The sequence below is a fragment of the Echeneis naucrates genome, chromosome 16 (assembly GCF_900963305.1).
Source record: "Echeneis naucrates chromosome 16, fEcheNa1.1, whole genome shotgun sequence".
NCBI lineage: Eukaryota > Metazoa > Chordata > Actinopteri > Carangiformes > Echeneidae > Echeneis > Echeneis naucrates.
The window spans coordinates 16,591,271-16,609,143 of NC_042526.1; the positions used below are offsets into that span (position 1 = coordinate 16,591,271).

At 40.0% G+C, this 17,873-nt stretch overlaps 1 protein-coding gene and 1 long non-coding RNA gene across 2 annotated transcripts; both read right to left on the minus strand.

Moving 5' to 3' along the window:
- Positions 1-872: 872 nt before the first annotated feature.
- Positions 873-7,570, minus strand: LOC115056312 (neuroepithelial cell-transforming gene 1 protein-like). The gene is made up of 12 exons (XM_029522641.1): positions 7,308-7,570; positions 6,019-6,085; positions 5,713-5,772; positions 4,978-5,085; positions 4,719-4,886; positions 4,550-4,612; positions 4,370-4,466; positions 4,197-4,273; positions 3,741-3,998; positions 3,361-3,531; positions 3,087-3,273; positions 873-2,131 (listed from the first exon to the last, which is right to left on the minus strand). Exons 1-12 carry the CDS (start codon positions 7,451-7,453, stop codon positions 1,800-1,802), a joined length of 1,734 nt encoding a protein of 577 aa, XP_029378501.1. The 5' UTR covers positions 7,454-7,570; the 3' UTR covers positions 873-1,799.
- Positions 7,571-10,137: 2,567 nt separating this feature from the next.
- Positions 10,138-15,491, minus strand: LOC115056313 (uncharacterized). The gene is made up of 3 exons (XR_003841784.1): positions 15,277-15,491; positions 12,284-12,341; positions 10,138-11,133 (listed from the first exon to the last, which is right to left on the minus strand). It is a non-coding gene; the product is annotated as an uncharacterized LOC115056313 (long non-coding RNA).
- Positions 15,492-17,873: the final 2,382 nt, after the last annotated feature.

Here is a 17,873-nt window from a genome sequence, read left to right on the forward strand (position 1 = left end):
AAACAAAAAAGGAGATGCACAGAAGCACAGAAAATAAATGAATGCATTCAGCACATTTCAGTTAACCCGTTCAAACAAGAGCAAAGCCCGACAAAGCATTAATTAGGCAGATACACGCGCTTAACTAAATAAAAGTAATGGCCAAGGAGTTGTGTTTAACAGTGATAAGCCTCAGTGTGTAGAAAGCACCTTCAGGCTGCAGCAATGATGATTTAACCACATAGTAGCTCCCCGACTTAGATACATTTTGAGGTGATCATGAAATGAGGCCTTTTTCTGCCAAAAATATCTTTTTTTGGTTTTGACATTGATTCCTGTTTGAAATACAGCTGTGACAATTTTTCTGCTAAAGGGGAACTAAGTAGCTAATTTGTAGGAAGTGGGCTTCGGGATAATCACGGTGAATGAACCACACAGCCAAGAGGAAGCCTGAGAGGCCATGGTCAGGGGTTTGTGGGCGCAAAGAGCAGGGGTGCTGACAACATGCCTCTTGGTTTGACTTTAACCGCTGGGCATCTAACCATCAGCAGATAGACTACCTGCACTTGCTGCCCTCATCAACTTCGGGAAACTGCATGTTCAACAACGTCCTACTTCAGCAGAAAACTCAATCCTGAGGAAGATTGTTTCAGCAAAGCTGTGAAGATGGTAAGAGTTGGCTGCAAATACAACAGGTTCAACATCTGACATTTTGTTTTCTCTATAGGGTTCTTTAAGATAAGCAAGTGTCCTACTCCCTCACTCTGGTGAATCAGAAGTGGATAGTGTTTAGTTTAAAGTTGAGGAATAACACCAGAAAACAAAGGCACGACATCATATTAATCAGAATCAGAATTAAGCAGTAAAAGTGACTTTCAATAGATTTTGATTATTCAAATGGATTTAATTAAAAATGCAATCTTTTTTTTCTACAAACAAAGTATGAAGATAAAATGTACACACATGTAAGACATTACAGATACTCCCACTATTATATACATTAAGAAAGAAGTCAAGTTCATAATTCAGCTAAGTGTCTGTTTTACAAATGTTGCAACACACTGTCAAACAGCTCTGTCACTGTAAAAAGGAAGTGGCAATCGGGACAGAGTAGAAGCATGTTGTGTAACAAACAAGCCCTCAGTAAGTTATATTCAGGACTTTGAGTACAAATGTTTTACTTTTTTAATGATTGACAGTTTGCCACTGAAAACTTATGGACTGGATTCCTTGTTTTGAGCAAAGCTTTTTAGCTCGTCACACTGAAGCCAATTTTCTGCTCATTATCTAACGTTAAACATTTTTAGCTACATATCTCAGTCAACTTCTCTCTTTACCAAGAGCTGAGGTTATCAGAGCATCTGTTGCTTGCTCCTTTATCTTTTCACTGACAACACAACAGACAAATGCACACAAGCTGCTTACCATATAGCTGCTCTGACATTTTCATCAAGCAAGCAAAAAAAAAAAAAAAAGTTAAAATGTGCAAAACTGAAATGATCAGAAACAAAAGCGCTAAAGTTATACACAAAAAGTTATACCACAAAAGTGGTATAACTTTGTTTTAAACCCTAATTTCAAACACATTAAGCTGGTGAAAACATTTCTGCTACACTAGCACATTAGCTTTTTTTTGTAAACTAATTTCATAGTTTAAGACTAGAATTTGATTTACAATTTGATGGAAATGATTGGAAAGGCTTTTTTCAGTGCAGCTACAGGAGAAGCAAGAGCGCAAAATCAGTGGTTGCATGAAAATTCATTAATATGTGACAAACAAGGCACATGCTCATAGTGAACCATCAAACTAGGTCAGATGTCTACACTCCAGTCTCCTTCCTCTTTACTGAGCCTCGTTGCTTCTGGTCCAGTCTGGTTTTTGAGAGTGTCTGCGGCCTGAGTTTAGGGCCACACACAGGGAGGTTGTTCTCATTTGTCTCCTCATCATACACAGGGGCCAAGAGTGTGGACGAGCGCCGTCTGGCCCTGACAGCTTCTTCCTGCTGAACTTTAGGTGGAGCCTCCTGTTGTTGGGCCATCGCAGTGCGCAGACAATTGAGCCATTGCTGTTTGTGGTAGACATCATTGACATGCAGGGTGTGGGACTGGCCATGGGACGGATCCAGAGAACTCACACGGAAAACATTCTTGACTGGAGACATGTAAAACAGAAACACAGAAAAAAGTGAAAATATCTCTTGAAGGACTAATGTGTAAGAATTAGTGGCATCTAGTTGTGAAGTTGCAAACTGCAACAAACTGAAAGCCCCTCCCCTTGCCTCACATCCACAAACAAGCATGAGTAAAGCTAAGATGGGCTTCACATAACATGGACATAAAAAGAGCATGTTTGGTTTGTTAGGGTTAGGGTTACATGGTAGATGACCTGCTCTCTGTGTAGATATAAAGGGCTCATTAAAGCACAGTTGTTAGTTTCAGGTGATTATACAAGAATGAAAGCATAAATATTATGTTTATATTATATTTCTGCAAATAAATCTTACACATCCATTAAGACTGCAAAGTCTAGACAAAATCCTGTTTTGATGTCCTCCAAATATTTTCTATATTCAGCTTTGATTGATCTGCCCCTTTTTTCAATTTGTTGTTTAAGTAAGAAACAGAAAAAAAGAAAATGTAGGTCACAAAATGAGCGAAGCAGATTTTCTGCTGATGAAAGGAATGACATGATTATTCTGATGATTGTTGTATTGCTGTAAACCAGTGGCATGTAATCTAGATGTGATTTGAGGTGCAGTTAAATACACAATGTCAGTAAAACCTGGATGGAAAATTACTTACTGAGTTATGTAAGTCCACATTTCCAGTACAAATATACTAAAAGAGAAAGTCTGCTGCAGTAACATGAATAAATACAGAATGTATTTACTTTTCAGTGAAATTTAAGGACCACTAACTGCTCTGTCTTTATATTGGTTCCTTGTACAAACATCAGCCACTACTGCAGCAAGGACATAATTCCAGCAAAGCTTAGTTCCACTGTTGAACACAAGGACCTCAACCAATCCCCCCCTTTAAAGCTCAGCATATGTTCAGAGTATAAAAAGATAATGGCACAATTTTGAAGTGGTTTTCATTCAGCTCACCTTTCTCTGGATTGGTGAAAGCCCCTCTGAATGACCCTCCCATCCGGATTTCTCCATCCTGCAGGTCCTCTAGAGCCAAGTCCCGAACAGGGATTGGTTGTCGATACACCTGGAAGCAGCTCCTGTCGTTTCGTGTCACTGGTCGGGTCAAAACCAGCAGCTCAGAAAAGAGAAATACATGCAGCCTCTGTGGAAGAACACAATGGCATAAAAAAACTGCATGTAGACAGTAACTCCATAATGTGTGGGTGATAAGTGCAATCTTTATTCTTACCGAACCGCTCTTGCTCCGCAGCTCACCATGACAAAGTAGGTTCTTACAGGTATCTATGAGAGGGTCCCGCTGCTTATCATCGAGATACTCCAGTTTGTCGATATAATACTGGCATTCAGACTCCCCTTTCCTCACATTGATGTCAGACAGAATCTCCTGGATTATGGTGATCTGGATAATGAAAAAGTTATCAGATGGCTACTTGTGAAAACACAAAGCTGAATCACTGGTGAAATATTTCATTAATATAAAATGAAGGAGTATTATCATCTGTTATACCCATGACAAGAATAAAGATAATAATTAACCTTAATGGCTATAGATTTATTGACTAACAGCTTCACATGAGCAACAGTTATGTCTGTGAGAGGAAATCATACAGCTTTTTCCAGACTGGGCCCATCTGGGTGATCAGGAGGAGTGTGTCTCAAGATCTCTCGCAGTAACAGTGGATATTTCACCAGGCGTGACCGTGGGATGTCGAGGAAGCTCCAGAGGTCAAGCTTCCTGCTGAAAGGTGACTCCAGACAGCGCTGCAGGAAGTCCTGGACACGCCTGTCCTGCTTTTTCTGATCCAGCAGAGCTTTGGCTGCAAGTTGGTTGCTGCAGTAGTTCTTGTAGGCATTCAAACCAGGCAGCTGCGAAGATCCAATACAGGATTCAAGCTAATATTTTGTCATAAGTCTACTATTTGAAAACCATATTTTAATAGGTTAATCCACCCATCAGAAATTTCTCCATGCCCAATCTCATTAATGAATAATTATTTTGATGAATAATTCATGTTGGTCAGGTAAAGATCCTCTCAGAATGTATTAATTTGCTGCCATACATACCCAGTCTATTACTATTTGTCCGATCTGAGCTACTGTTCCATTGGGGCCTGTTTCCTCAGTTAGTTTCATCAGTAAGTCTGCATATAAAGCAAATCAAGAGCAATCTTGGTCAGAAACACTTGGTAGAGTCAAGTAACCAAAATCAAAGCCAAGTAATTTTGGCAATATCATACCCTCATGTAACGGGATGTAAGCATCCAGATCCCCAAATATGTGAGCCAGTTCTTCCTCTGTCATGATGGACAGCTTTAGCATGGGATCATGATATGCCTGAAGATAAGCAAAATAAGCTGTTGACAAAGAAAGTGCAAATGTCCATTTAAAAAAAACAAGCTTTTTTTTTCCCCCCAAACCTTTCGTGCAAGTTGGAGATCTTCGATTAGATCCTGCTCTCCCCTATAAAGCTCATAAATTGCCTGCAGGACAAATGTAAAAGCATAAGATCAACCAAAGCAGGGAAAGTCAGTGTTTCCCCTCTTTGTACTTTTTAAGATAACCATACAGCAGACTGAAGCACACAACCTCTTGTCTCTTGATCTCCTTGGTGGTGAACGTGCTCTTCTGATGGATGTCCAGTGTCTCTGACCACAGCGTACTGTTCCTGCGTTTGGTAGGAGTGGGACCTACCGCCTTGCTGCTGGATCTGAGGGACATCCCAGGCGACTTGGAGTCACCCCGTAATGACATTGACTTAAAAAAATAAAAAAATAAATAAAAATCAGTCAAAGTAATTATACTTAAATTTCCACATATGTGTAATCTGAGCTACTAATATCTGTACCTGGATAGTCTGGCCAAAGCGTCGTACTGCCCCATTCTTTGAAGGTGATATCAAGTTGACAAGGGAGGAAACTTTGGCTAGTGGTCGAACACGCTTGTTACTGGGTTCCTGCGAATGGAGGAAATTAACTTTATTCAATTCCACTTATTGTATTAAGATGTACACTGTAGTGCTGCAACTATATCTTGATTACCATGGTTTTGTTGTATAAAACAAGTAAACATTGAAATTACAATGTTTCCCTTTTATTTTTAATTATTTTATTCAAGTCATAACAGCTGATTTTTAAAATTTCAGCCACATGTAGTTTTTACTTATAATAACAATATTTATTATAATGGAAAATCAGAGTAAAGATCATAACCGTTGTTATTTGAGTCTAATATTATACAATAGTATCAAAATGCATTTGTTGGTGGTGTATAAGAAATGCATTAAACCTCTCAATATACTGACATTACAGTCTTAATAGACCGTTGAGCACCAATGTGGCTCAGATTTTCTTTCACCATCGTCATTTCGTCAAACAGACACTGGTTGTGCCAGTTTGGAGGATGGGAGGGATTATACTGAGCACATAACACATAAGAGTGCTCACAGCTGCCTGCCTAGCTGAGTACCTGAGTCATACAAATGGATTAAAGTTTGAGCAACGAAAGCAGGTTGGAGGCAGCACTCAAGAGTGTGACACTAGACCTGCACCCAGTGAACAAAGAAGGCCATGCTGACTCTCACCTTCAGGTCAAAGCTTGACAAACTGACAGTGTCATCCTCCTTCTCTTTGCGCTTTCTCTTCTACAGATATATGGGAAAGACATGCTTGTTACTTATGTTTTGCATTCAAACTAATGATTCTCAGCACAACTTAACATGTAGAAAACTCAGCTAAGTATCAGAGATATAGTCCATGTAGAAGTCACATCTGTGGCTTTCAACACAGCCATGCTTCATTTTTGATCTGCTCTGCAGACAGAGAATATCATAAGGATGTGATCGCTGCAATGTAATACGATACCCTTATGTTTTTTAACATGAACTTACTAGGCTGAAGTCCCATGGTGTCCCTGGTGTCAGAAAGGTGAAGGAGCTGCCTCTCTGCAGTGGAGGTCTACAAAAAAAACAAACAAACAAACAACCAACGACAAAAAACAAGAACAGAAAATGATAAATTAGACAGAGAGAAAAACAAAAACTTTGGAAAAGTATGGTCTTCCAATAATAAAAAACAAGACAGACAATGGCAGATGAGGCACTCAAGAAACAACTTTATGACTTTCAGTTCATTCATTCTGGCCAGTTTAATCAATGTAACCAAACGTAGATGGAGATAAAAAGCCACAGTTTTAGCAGGAAACAAATGGTAATGTCTGCAATGACTTTTCTATCACACTGCTGTCTTACTCACACTTATGTTTCAAATGTGTCAAGTGTTGCTAATGGTGATCGAGGGATATTAACAATACAAGGAGTTGGATTTCTCACTCCCTCCACAGGAAAAATGTCAGCTATGGTGACAAAATAACAAGGCTTCAGATAGTTTCAGTGTCTTCTTCAGAAATGACTCCCAAAGGGTCCAGATCAAGTCAATGGTCAGTTGAACACACTGCTAAAAACAACCCACTTCTTGTCCTCATGCCTGTAAGCCATGCTGAAATTACCCTTTCTGATGATATCAATATTTAAGTCGGCAAAAACAAATAGAGGTGTAAAGCAGGTCAAATTCAGTAGACTTGTGTATATACGGGCAACTGCCCTGTTTCAGATGTAAAACCAATACATTGGCTAATAGAATAAAATAAAACATAACTTTGCTGAATTCCTTTTGGTGAATTAAACATTATAGCAATGGGGAATAGCACAGTCTACTAATAATCTGCTGATATAATTAAGAAAACATAAAAAAAACCTTACTAATTCCAACTGCTGAAAAGCACAAATTTGTTGACTTCTTTTGTCTGTTTTCTTCAATTTTAGTTGAAAACAATTTATTAACAATATCGTTTTCAAGTAAAAATAACTATAAAAAGACAAATTCTACCACCTACCATATTGAGTATTTTTTAAATATACATTGTAATATGCGTCCATTCTTTAATACTTGTCATGAAATAAAAGATGTTTTCAATACTTTACATCTCATTTAACATTTAAAGTTTTCGGTATGTTTTCCGAGGTGTACTTGAAGGCATCTTGTGCCGGTTACAATACCAATCGCTCCCGTTGACCACCCAGTTAACCTTAGCGCTAATAAACAGCTAAATAGACTCATGCTATAGAAGTAGTCACCAAATAAATTATGCTTTTCGCATTTTAAGATGTGGTCCACGTACTTTTTGGAGTTATTTCTCCGGAGTATTTGTGGAGAGGGCCCAGCGTCGGTGATGACACTGTTGATGGACGTCCTCGATGACACCCTGCGGAGCGTCTGTTTGTTATTTTCCGCCGCTTTTCCACAAACTTCCTCGGTTTCTTCCATTTTGCACCAGCTTTGTATTTGAAATCCCTTCTGCCGAGGAGATTTACAGCTGAGAGAGCAAAGGACGACGACCAGCCGAGGAAATATAGCCTCGGTGTGTACAAAGAAAGCGGCGGATCGATGACTACAGGACGCACCACGGCGGAAGTTTGAATATGGCGGAAACTTGGAAACGGACCAATCAGGAGAGACCTCCGAGGACAGATGGGGCGGGGCCTGTCACGAAGGCGGGGAAACATGTAACCAAGCAGACTTCGAATTATGTCTTTAGATAGATAGATACCCTATTTATTAGTATTTAAACTCAACATTCAACATTTATTAAACATGAGCATTTAAATATTTGAATATAATAATAAAATAAACAACACGATATTGTTTCTCCCACTTATCCGCATATTACAGATTTTAATCTAAATATCCAACACTGCTCGATTATTTTCATGGCCTGTTATAAGGGCATATTAACATCTCATTTATCTACCCGTAAGATGACCCTCGTAAATTCAGTGGAGATGATTTGGAATTGCATGCATCTCTCGATGTGAGGTGTCACAGCTGACAGAGCATCTCAGGGCAAACACTACATGGTGATGTTGTCAACGACGTGTGAGAGATTCATGTTGTCTCGCTGGAGAGCTTTGGGACCTATAATGTATTGTCCATAGACTCAACTAGTCAACACATGGCCACCACCTGTGTGTACAGGTTGGTCATATTATACAGTTTTAATAATAATGGTCTATATGATGGTCTTTCTGCTTACCCTGCTATGCTGCTCCTTGGTATATTAACAACCACAGCCCTATTTGTTGATGAGATAGTGTAACTATTTTCATATGTAATTGCCTGTACATGAGCATATTTTGAACTACGTGTCTAATTGTGCATCTTCTTATTGTCTGGGATATTTTCAGCTAATTTTTCTCTTGTGAGTCAAAAATGCATCAACGTGCTTTGTAATAGAGTCGATTCTGATGCTGAGTCCCATTATTCTGCTGCCATGTGTGTAGGAGTTGATAGATCTCTGAAGATGACAGGTTACACACACTGCAATGCAGACAGAGTTTGTATTAAAGGGGGCGTCAGCAGATAACCAGCGTCATACTTCTGCCCCAGGCCACTCATTCACCCTTCCTGTCAGGGTTCATGAGCCAAACTGGAGAAAGAGAGTAAATCATTTTCTGGCATGAAAGAGAAACTATAATAACAATGTGTAAAATGTCTCATTTGAATATGTTGACTCATTTTTGCTCAGAGACAGGGATGCATATATAAACAAAGATAAATATAGCCATATTAATGTTATATCAGGATGTCCAGCTCAAACTTCATCTCATGCATATTGCATTTGATGTATATTTTACCAGACAGAAACTTTTTTCATTCCGTTGAAAACATTTATTCATCTTCTGCCACTATCTGTTTCTGGGTTGCTGGAGCCAATCCCAGTTCATTCTGGGTGAGGGTGGGGTCTGCCTGGACAGGTCACCAGTCCATCACAGGGCCAACGCACAGAGACCAACAACCACTCACACTCAGACAATTTAGAGTCACCAGTTAACCTGAATAGGTACCAGGCCGGGAACTGAACCCGTGACCTTCTTCATGTGGGGCAACAGCGCTAACCACTGTGCCGCTTTGCTCCCCTCCAAATAAACAATAAATGTAAACTTTGATGAAAAAACAAAATAATGTTGTCAGTAATTCTATCACTCAACTTTCTTTGCTTTAGTGCACAGTTCATGAATAATAGATCATCTCAAAGAAGACTTGATGAAGACAATGCAATATAACCAACTTTGTTTCTTTTCTTTTTGACCTCCACATAAGGATTGAGACTAAATTTTATTGGGACCCTGTTAGCATCTTTGACCGTCAGATGTAGGAAGACCTGGCTATCAGTCAGACTTGACAAGATAAGCTCCCTGGACCCTGCAGGTCTGTCCTTGATGAGCACATCATCCCTCTATCTGCCGTGGCCATGATGTATGGCACATAACATCACTGCTGTGGCATCTTCATGGAGTCAAAGGCGAGGGTGCATTTTGAAATGGCTCCTTAGAGAAAAGAGAACATGAACTGTGCCTTCATACATATGGCTCCAAGGCAAACAAAACATCTGTGGAAGAAAGTGTTTATAGTTGGACATGATGATAACCATGCTATAAACGCATAGCTGTAGTTTAAGGAAGAACTTCACCACAAAGTGCATTTGATAGCTATTTTCTGTTGGATGGTAGTCCACAGCAGATATTTGTCCCGTTGTTCTGGAACTGTATATGCTCAATGTTCTACTGCCTTGAGCTCACCCTAACCCTAATCCTAACCCTGGATAATATTCAAATTAATCCTTCTTAAGCTTGAAACTTGAAACTATTTGACAAAAAAATGTTACAGCTCTAGAGGTTCCTGTCGTTAACATTTAACATCAACCTCAGTATGCTCACAATCATGCAATGTCATGACAACCGGTCCAACGCCATCTGGTGAAGAAGATCCTTTTATGTGATAGAAAGCTTCAGAGTCGCTACTGAATGTTTTTAGTGGTCAGACTGTCAACTACTATTTCCAAGATGAAGAATGAACTTTCAGTTTCCACTAGGATTTCTTTGACTCTCAAATAATATCTTGCCATTAAAATCCAACAGATGTTGAATGACTTTAAATGAGGCAAATTGATTATCCCATTTTTATTCATATTAAATTGAGGGTTCTTACAGTTTTCATTAACACCCACTATCACCCACTATCTTTTATCTTATCTTCTTATATCTCGCATTCAAAATGTTATATAAATAAAAATAAAAAATACATATCAAAGGATGAAGTGGATGTGTTTAAGAAGTGTATGTAACTTCCTGTACATATCTTTCTGTTCAATTCATAAACCTTATTTTAGGATTTTGCTGCTCCATCATTACATGGTGTGGTTGGCCCAGTAGCTTTTGGTGGCTGATGTGAGCTGAAGTTAGCTTCGGATGGACGTAATTGTGTAACTGATATGACTCAGTCTGACTTTATGACTTGTCATGCTTCTTTTACAGTATTGGTCATTATCTCTTAATGGGCATGTTTGGCCTCTGCTTGGGAAAAAAAAATGAAACAATTTCAATGAAGCTTCCGAAATGTAATAAACAACAGAGCCAATGGAAACTGAATGGATGAATAAAGGCAGACTGACGATAATACACAGGCTTGACTTGACTAGAGACACAGGCAGGGAGAAAAGGAAAGCACAACAACAGCTGTGACCTGTTAGTGACTGAAGCAGGAGAGTACAGTTATTTATACAAATGCGACCTACTTTTAAGCATCACAAGAACATGCAGTATTTCATGGTATTCATGTACAGAATCTGTACATGCTGATAGTCCACCTCCCAGAACACTGATTTCATATGGTGCTAGAGACTGGGTACAAACATCTATGCTACCAAATGAAATCAGTTTCTGAGTGCAGTCCTTTACTCATCACCTCTTCTGATTGTTATGACAGCACATTGTTCAACCAATATACGATACAAGATGTGTTGGAGACACAATATGGGGTTCTCCATATTGTGTAATAAGTGATGGGAAGCCTTGTGGTGCGAAGTGGATGCAGATGTGGGTCAAAGGTTGCTGTTGACTGGAGAGGGAAGCTGTCTGGTTCGTCGCCTTCTCTGCTTTTGGCTCGTTCTACAAATGACCAGTAGAGGGTGTGGTTAAGCTGAAAGCCAGAAAGAAAACCGTGGTGGAAGAACAAATTTGACCCCATGAATTTCAAAGAGATCATTTTGAAGATAAAAGAGAAAATATTTAACACACACACACACCTGCCTGGATCTGAGTTCAATAGTTAAGACTAAAATCATCACAAAAATTATCACATTATTATAGTAAAGATGTCACATAAAGTTTTAGGCTGATAGTTTTTTATTCCTCTGAATAATTTGAACTGAGATGAGTGTTTTGTTTTTTGTTTTTTGTTTTTTCATTTGTAAATCTTTTGCTTACAGCTTCTTTTCCTTTATGCAGAGCATGGGATAATATTTACTCTCATATCTGTATGTTAAATATGGCTAAACAGATTGTGGGCTCACTGATTAAGAGAAGACTACACCTTAAATTATGAAAGGACACAGTATGTCTTTCTGAGAAATATGTGCCAAATTCTCAATTTAATGAGTTCATTTTTATGCTAATTATACATTTTTCTAATTGCTACAATTTAAAAGTTATTTGAAAGTAATTTTGCACAGCTTAGCCATTTGTAACAGTTAAAGTATGAGTCTCTTGCTAACTGACTGTAAATTCACACTTACAATGCAAACATGAGAGTGGTGAGAAAGTGTTAGTCTTTTTCTCAGCGGGTCAAACTATTCCCTTAATCCCATAAAAGCAAAGTGTACAGAAGAAAAAGCCAAACTGAGGATGGACTGATGCAGAGGTTTGTTGAACACCTCAATGCTTGCCCTGCTGATGTCATTGCAGTATTACTCATCATGTAACAAGGAAACATCCTCCATTCAGGGCTTGTCTATAAGATCAAAAGCTGCCCCCCCCCCCCCCCCACACACACACACACAAACACACACACAAACAAACAGAAGCAGGTAGGTGGCAGAAGTGAAAAAACAAACAAAATAACCCATACATTACGGTTGAATAATCAACTCTGATCTATAGATAAAGCTGAGATTGTTTACATTAAATGTGCTACATAAAAATATCAGGTCCTGCAGGTAATAACAATGTCTCTTCCATAGGCGGTATGAATCATGTTTGTTCCCAGATGGCTTCATTGGAACAGGAGCTGAAAGGGGTGAATGTTTATCATATGACTCACTGTTCGTCACACCTCCTCTTCCCCATCCATCCTACCAGGTCCATGGGCCAAATCTCATCTGAGTAAATATAAATCCATCACATAGAGGCAAACAGACACTGATTAATACATGTCTTCATTCAAGGAGAAGAATTGTTATTGTGCAATCTTTCCACATCACAGAAAAACAACATGGGATGGGTTAAGAGAGAGGAAATTAAACTCAGGGTTTGCGGGTAAATGGTCTGCATCACCAAACTGTGAGGATGGCTGCTAAATAAAGCAGCTAAATAATAGTGGTTACCCCAGGAGGCATCCAGAGATACTGTACTCATCAATTTATTGCTCATCTCTACAATATTTTCGTCTGGTGTCATCAGCCATCCAAGAATTGAGAGTGAGAGTGAGTGAGTCAGTGATCACTCATGTATGAGGAGCAGGAAGTCAGTGGAGACTCATAGATGAAGAGGATATGATGGGGGTGCTGTATCATTCCCAATGAGCTCATACTGACGGTATGTCTCCACTTTTGTCTTCATATTGAAGTGAAGGCTCCTCAGCACACTTAAGTGAGTTCTTATGTAGGGCAGGCTCAGCAATTATCTTTATGTTGGAAGATATATATGTGCAATCATGCTCATGCTCAAGCACTGCAATAGGGGGAGAGTGAATGTGGCAGGAAGGATTCCTACTCATCTTGACAGGACTGAGGAGCTTACGGAACCCAACCAGGGTGGAACCTACATCTGTGATCATGAAACACTGACCAGCAATTTTGATCAGGTTAAATTTCTGCACAAAAAGGAAACACGAGTAAATTAAAGTTAATTGAAGCATTTACTCTTCAAAATGGCAGTTTTACTTTGCTTACCACCAACAAGGCAGCAATAGTAATAGATTTTTTGTGGACGCAGACAAACATCAGCTTTAGCTACAGGGCGTTGCTTCCTTCAGGTCAAAGGAAAATACATCCACACATTTTCTATAGTGAGAAGGCATGAGATTGTCAGTGTAATATATATAAGACTTCGGCCAAGTGTCCACCCAATGAAATGATATATGGTGGTTGGGGGGGGGGTCTAATATTTTAGGGTTTTTATGTCTTTATTCTGAGAACATTGAGTTGCAGAGAGGCCCAGGGAGTAGAGCGATAGAGAGAAGGGAATGGCATGCAACATATGTCCTTGGGTCAGAGTCGAACCTGGGACACGGAGATAACTCAGCATGCGCGCTAACCCCTGAGTACTGCAGCCACGCTCGAATGTTTTATGGTCCATTCACCATTCTCCTAAATAGAATCAACATTTAAAAAATCATTTTGAAGATTGAAGATAATTTGAAACCATAAACTCATCACGTTACTGTATCTCAGCGAGACTTTTATTGTGGTGTTGCAGCGGACATATTGTCTGACTTCCAGTTGCTGGTGTCACTGGTGTTTCCATTTTATTCATATCGAGTCTTTCTCTTCCTCGCTCCTAATTTCTCTGAATTGTTGTGCTGGACATGTAGTTATTCCTCAGCCTCCTGCTTTCTATCTTATTAAAGTACCTTATTTTCTGAACAGCAAGGCTCAGTGTATTGTAGGCACTCATATACTTCTCTGCAGTTCCTGAGCAGCTTGGAAACCAGAGTGGCTTGAGCCACTGGCCCAGTCCCTTTTGAAAATAATCTTCAAAGTCAGCTACTGGACCAATATCGTGTCCAAATATCAGTCTGTCAGTCTGTCATTCAGGGACTTTCCAGATTAGAGGGCTAACCCTGCTGTTGGAAGCCAGCCAATAAAATACACACTGTAGTTCCATTCAGCCTTCAGATATCAAAGTGGCATTGTCTTAATCCTGCTTCGATCGAAACCAAGTAACTTTGGGCATTTAGCCAGTGAAAGTAGCTCAGCCCCATCTCTGTCAGATTGTGACATAGGAAGCTGCAGATTAACTAAACCACTTCCTTGTCTATAAACAGTCAATGATGTATGAAAGTTGGATGTGCGTCACATACCAAGACTCCATGCAATCAGCCTTGTGATAGATGTGTCATGCAAAAACATTTCCTGGGCTTTTGCTTTTTGAGGAGGCAACAACACAAATATGGATGAATAATAAGAACATAGCTCAGGATGGATGGCTAAAAGGAAAAAAAAATTACTTTCCTCAAAATGAGAGAAATAAATATTCCTCTCTTTAACGTTGAAGGATGAGTACCAGGGGATTTTAAAGACTTGCCAGTCTTGCAGGTAATTACTCTGGAGCTTTATTGCCTTGACTAAGATCAGTGACTGTACCGACAAAGAAAGACTTCATCACATGCAGGATTTAAGTGACAGAATGAGGTTTGTGGAGTGTTTTCTGTAGCTATATATACCAACAGCAATGTAGGACAGCATTCAGGTGTGGTCACCTGACACTGACAAATGTTAACATTTAGATATTTACATAGTGAGGTACAGATAGAATGTGTACACAACATAATTTAGTATAACCCAAGTTAAGGCTTGAAAATCAGTCTCTTAGACTCACAAAGTGGCATCACATTTATCTGTGAGGACAGACAGGAGTGAGAGGCGGAAAGTGTTTTCTCTGAGAGGGACTACGTCAATTCTTGTGTCACTGCATATAAAATTAGGAGAGGTGCCAGAGAAAACACATCTCTGGATTTCTTTTCGGGAAACAGTCCCAATTAATATCCTCCCACCATTAAGACTAACTTGAATGTCTTATTCATGTCAGAGTTGTTCACTTTTTGCCACGTTTAAAGCCAAATGAGCCTTGGCTGCTCGTGTTTGGAGACACGATGGAGAAGAGTCTCCTGTCATGGCTACAAATGACTGACTGCAGTTCAGAAATAGACTGAAAGTGAAACTGTTACGTCACTTTGTGTAGCCCTCCCTGACATTCAATATGACAAGTAGTGACATAGTAGGACTGTGAATAAAACGGCATATGTATCTTGAAAACATTGAAGAAACTGTTCATATTGATCGATAAAACAGACGGAAAAACACAAACACTAACCTGTTGCAGGTCATCCATCACCTATCACACAAAGCACTATTTCCTCCCTGGAGATTCACGCTTGCTCTGATTGAAAGCCTGTCCAAGCTCATGCTGTACTGAAGTGTCATACTGCACTGTCGGAGCAGTATCCTCTTTACGTGTGTGTGTGTGTTTGTGTGTGTGAACATGTTGAACAGCAGCAGTTATAAGATGGAGATGCCACCGAAAGCACGCCCCCCTTGTCTCTCTCTCTCTCTCTCCCTCTCTTTTCTCTCTATCCCTCCCTCTCTCTGCTCTTTACAGTGACTGTGAACTGTTCATCTACTGCTGTGCCAGAGTCATTGTTGGAACTGTGAGTCAACATAACCCCCTCCCCACACACACACACACACACACACTCAGATAGACTGTACCTTTATGACAGAAAGTAATATGGGTGTAACTATGGTAGATATGAGTGTTTTACAAGCTTAAGAAACTTTGTACAAGATTAACAGCCATACAGAACATAAAATTCACTGTGACAGACGCATCAGAGCTCACAGACACAGAGACACTACACACCCAGCATGACAAAGCATCCCTACTCTTGCCAACACAAACAAGCAATTACTCCATTTACACACTTCAGTGCATAATCCTCGTGATAGATTTCCTCACTGCTTCCACATGACCAGCGATATAAAGCTCTGTAAAAACCTCCCAGTGGTATTTTTTCCTTGATTCCTCCCAAATAGAGCAGGATTAGACTCAAGACCTCCCTCAAATAAGCAAAATAAACTGTGTGGAGAAAACAGGAATATACTTCTGTTGAACTAGACCGGACATGACATATTCCATTATTGTCAGGAAAAACAAGGCTTGTGCAAACTTCACAACTTCCTCCATGAGTGAAACCACGCAACCTGGGGAATTCCTGGCCAGAGCGGGAAAAGGCAAGGGTGGAATTATATCCACATTGTGATGGCAGGTGAGGGAGCACGACTCACAGAGCAGGAATCTTACCCTGTATTCCTGTGGTGTGACTGGAAATGGAGTAAGTGGGCGTCTGCCATAGGCCATAGGGATACACATGGACACACTTTATGCCCAGCCCCCATCAACAACTACATACTTCCCTTCCCAGAATCCATGCCTGTATGTTGAGTCAGCTGACCATGGGATGAATAAGCCCGCTCTCCTCCTTTCATTTTCCATCTTGTTAATGCCAAAGGAAGTGGTTGTGAGGGTTGAGTCACACCAATCTCTCAGCCCAATCTCCCAAAGATCCCCTCCCTCCTCATCACAACAACAGCACCACACATGTTTCACATGCTGGTGGTCGGCCAGCATTCTCCTGAACTGATGTACGCACCTGCTACTCTTCACTCTTCCTTCCGCCTCACACCTTTTACCCTAATCTCTTTCACTTTCTTGTGTCCTACCAGCAGTGTGTGAGTCCACAGCTGCAGCACCATTAGGACGCCTCTCTGGGGGTCCACGGTCACACAGCTTGCCTCTGTCCGTGACCAAAAATCCTAACAATCCTTGTACCGGGTTAGTATCCCTAACCCTTCCCAACTGCATCGCCAGAGGACAACTCTACTTTAAAGATTCAGAGACTGAATATATATTCTCTCTTCTCTCTCTCTCTCTCTGTTTGCGTAACTTTCACAAACATCTTGCAGAAGCATTGGCATTGTTACTGTGTAGATATTGCTGTCATGACCCTTCCTTACCAAAATGCTCAGTTGTACCTCATGGTCTGCACTGAATAAGGAGCTATATCAAGATAGTCTGGCTTTTGCATTTATATACAGCCAGAGGGCGAAGAATCCAAGCTGAATTAAACATTATCTACATTTTGATGTGTGAGCTAAGATGATTGCTGCTGTTCTCATCTGTTGTATGTGAAACGTGGAATTACAGTCATGAATGTGATAGTTTAGTAGATAAAGGAAAGTAGAGGGAAACAGCTTGCCTGGTTGGCCAACCTGCTTGTTTTTCATTAGTTTTATGTTCAATACACAATGTTCTCCCTATTTGCCACTTGAGTAATTTTGAGATCTGTATGGTGTCAATATTTTGTTGATTGTATTAAATGTAAACCTGCAGCTTCTCATATACATTGCTAAAAGGAACATGGATGTATTATCAGGAATGTATATTGAACATCTATAATATAAATGTTAGGCCAGAGGTGCAAGTTTACTGTCTGCCTGCGTCTCCTGTGTACCTGACCTGCACCCCGTGGCATTGTTATGTGAATATCCAGCAGACAACACACTCTGGGTTCAGCAAGCAACAAGGTGACAAGAAAAACACACACAGCCTAAACCACAAGTAGCGTTATATAACAGTCCTGCTCAAGTAGTCTGCCTCGGATGCGTCCTTGGTAACAATCACTATAACACCACTGAAGAAAGGACAGAATTGCATAACGACAAACATCACTTCCTCCCAAAACTCTATGCATCTGAACCCACATACTGTGCATGGAGCTCAGGTGATAATGTCAAGGATTTGATGTTTGGAACTGTATGTTTCAGCAGCCAGAGTTATGATTAATAAAATACATGCAACTCTGCAGCTTCAAAACGTTGTTTTGTTTTTTGACAATATGTACGCCTCCCACA

Bases quoted from the DNA above. Each gene is read 5' to 3' on its own strand.
- LOC115056312 (XM_029522641.1), bottom strand. From the start codon at position 7,453: ATGGAAGAAACCGAGGAAGTTTGTGGAAAAGCGGCGGAAAATAACAAA. The intron at 5,086-5,712 runs GTGAGAGTCAGC...CTCCATTCGCAG, and splicing joins TGTCAAGCTTTGACCTGAAG to GAACCCAGTAACAAGCGTGT. The intron at 4,887-4,977 runs GTACAGATATTA...TATTTTTTTAAG, and splicing joins GCTTTGGCCAGACTATCCAG to TCAATGTCATTACGGGGTGA.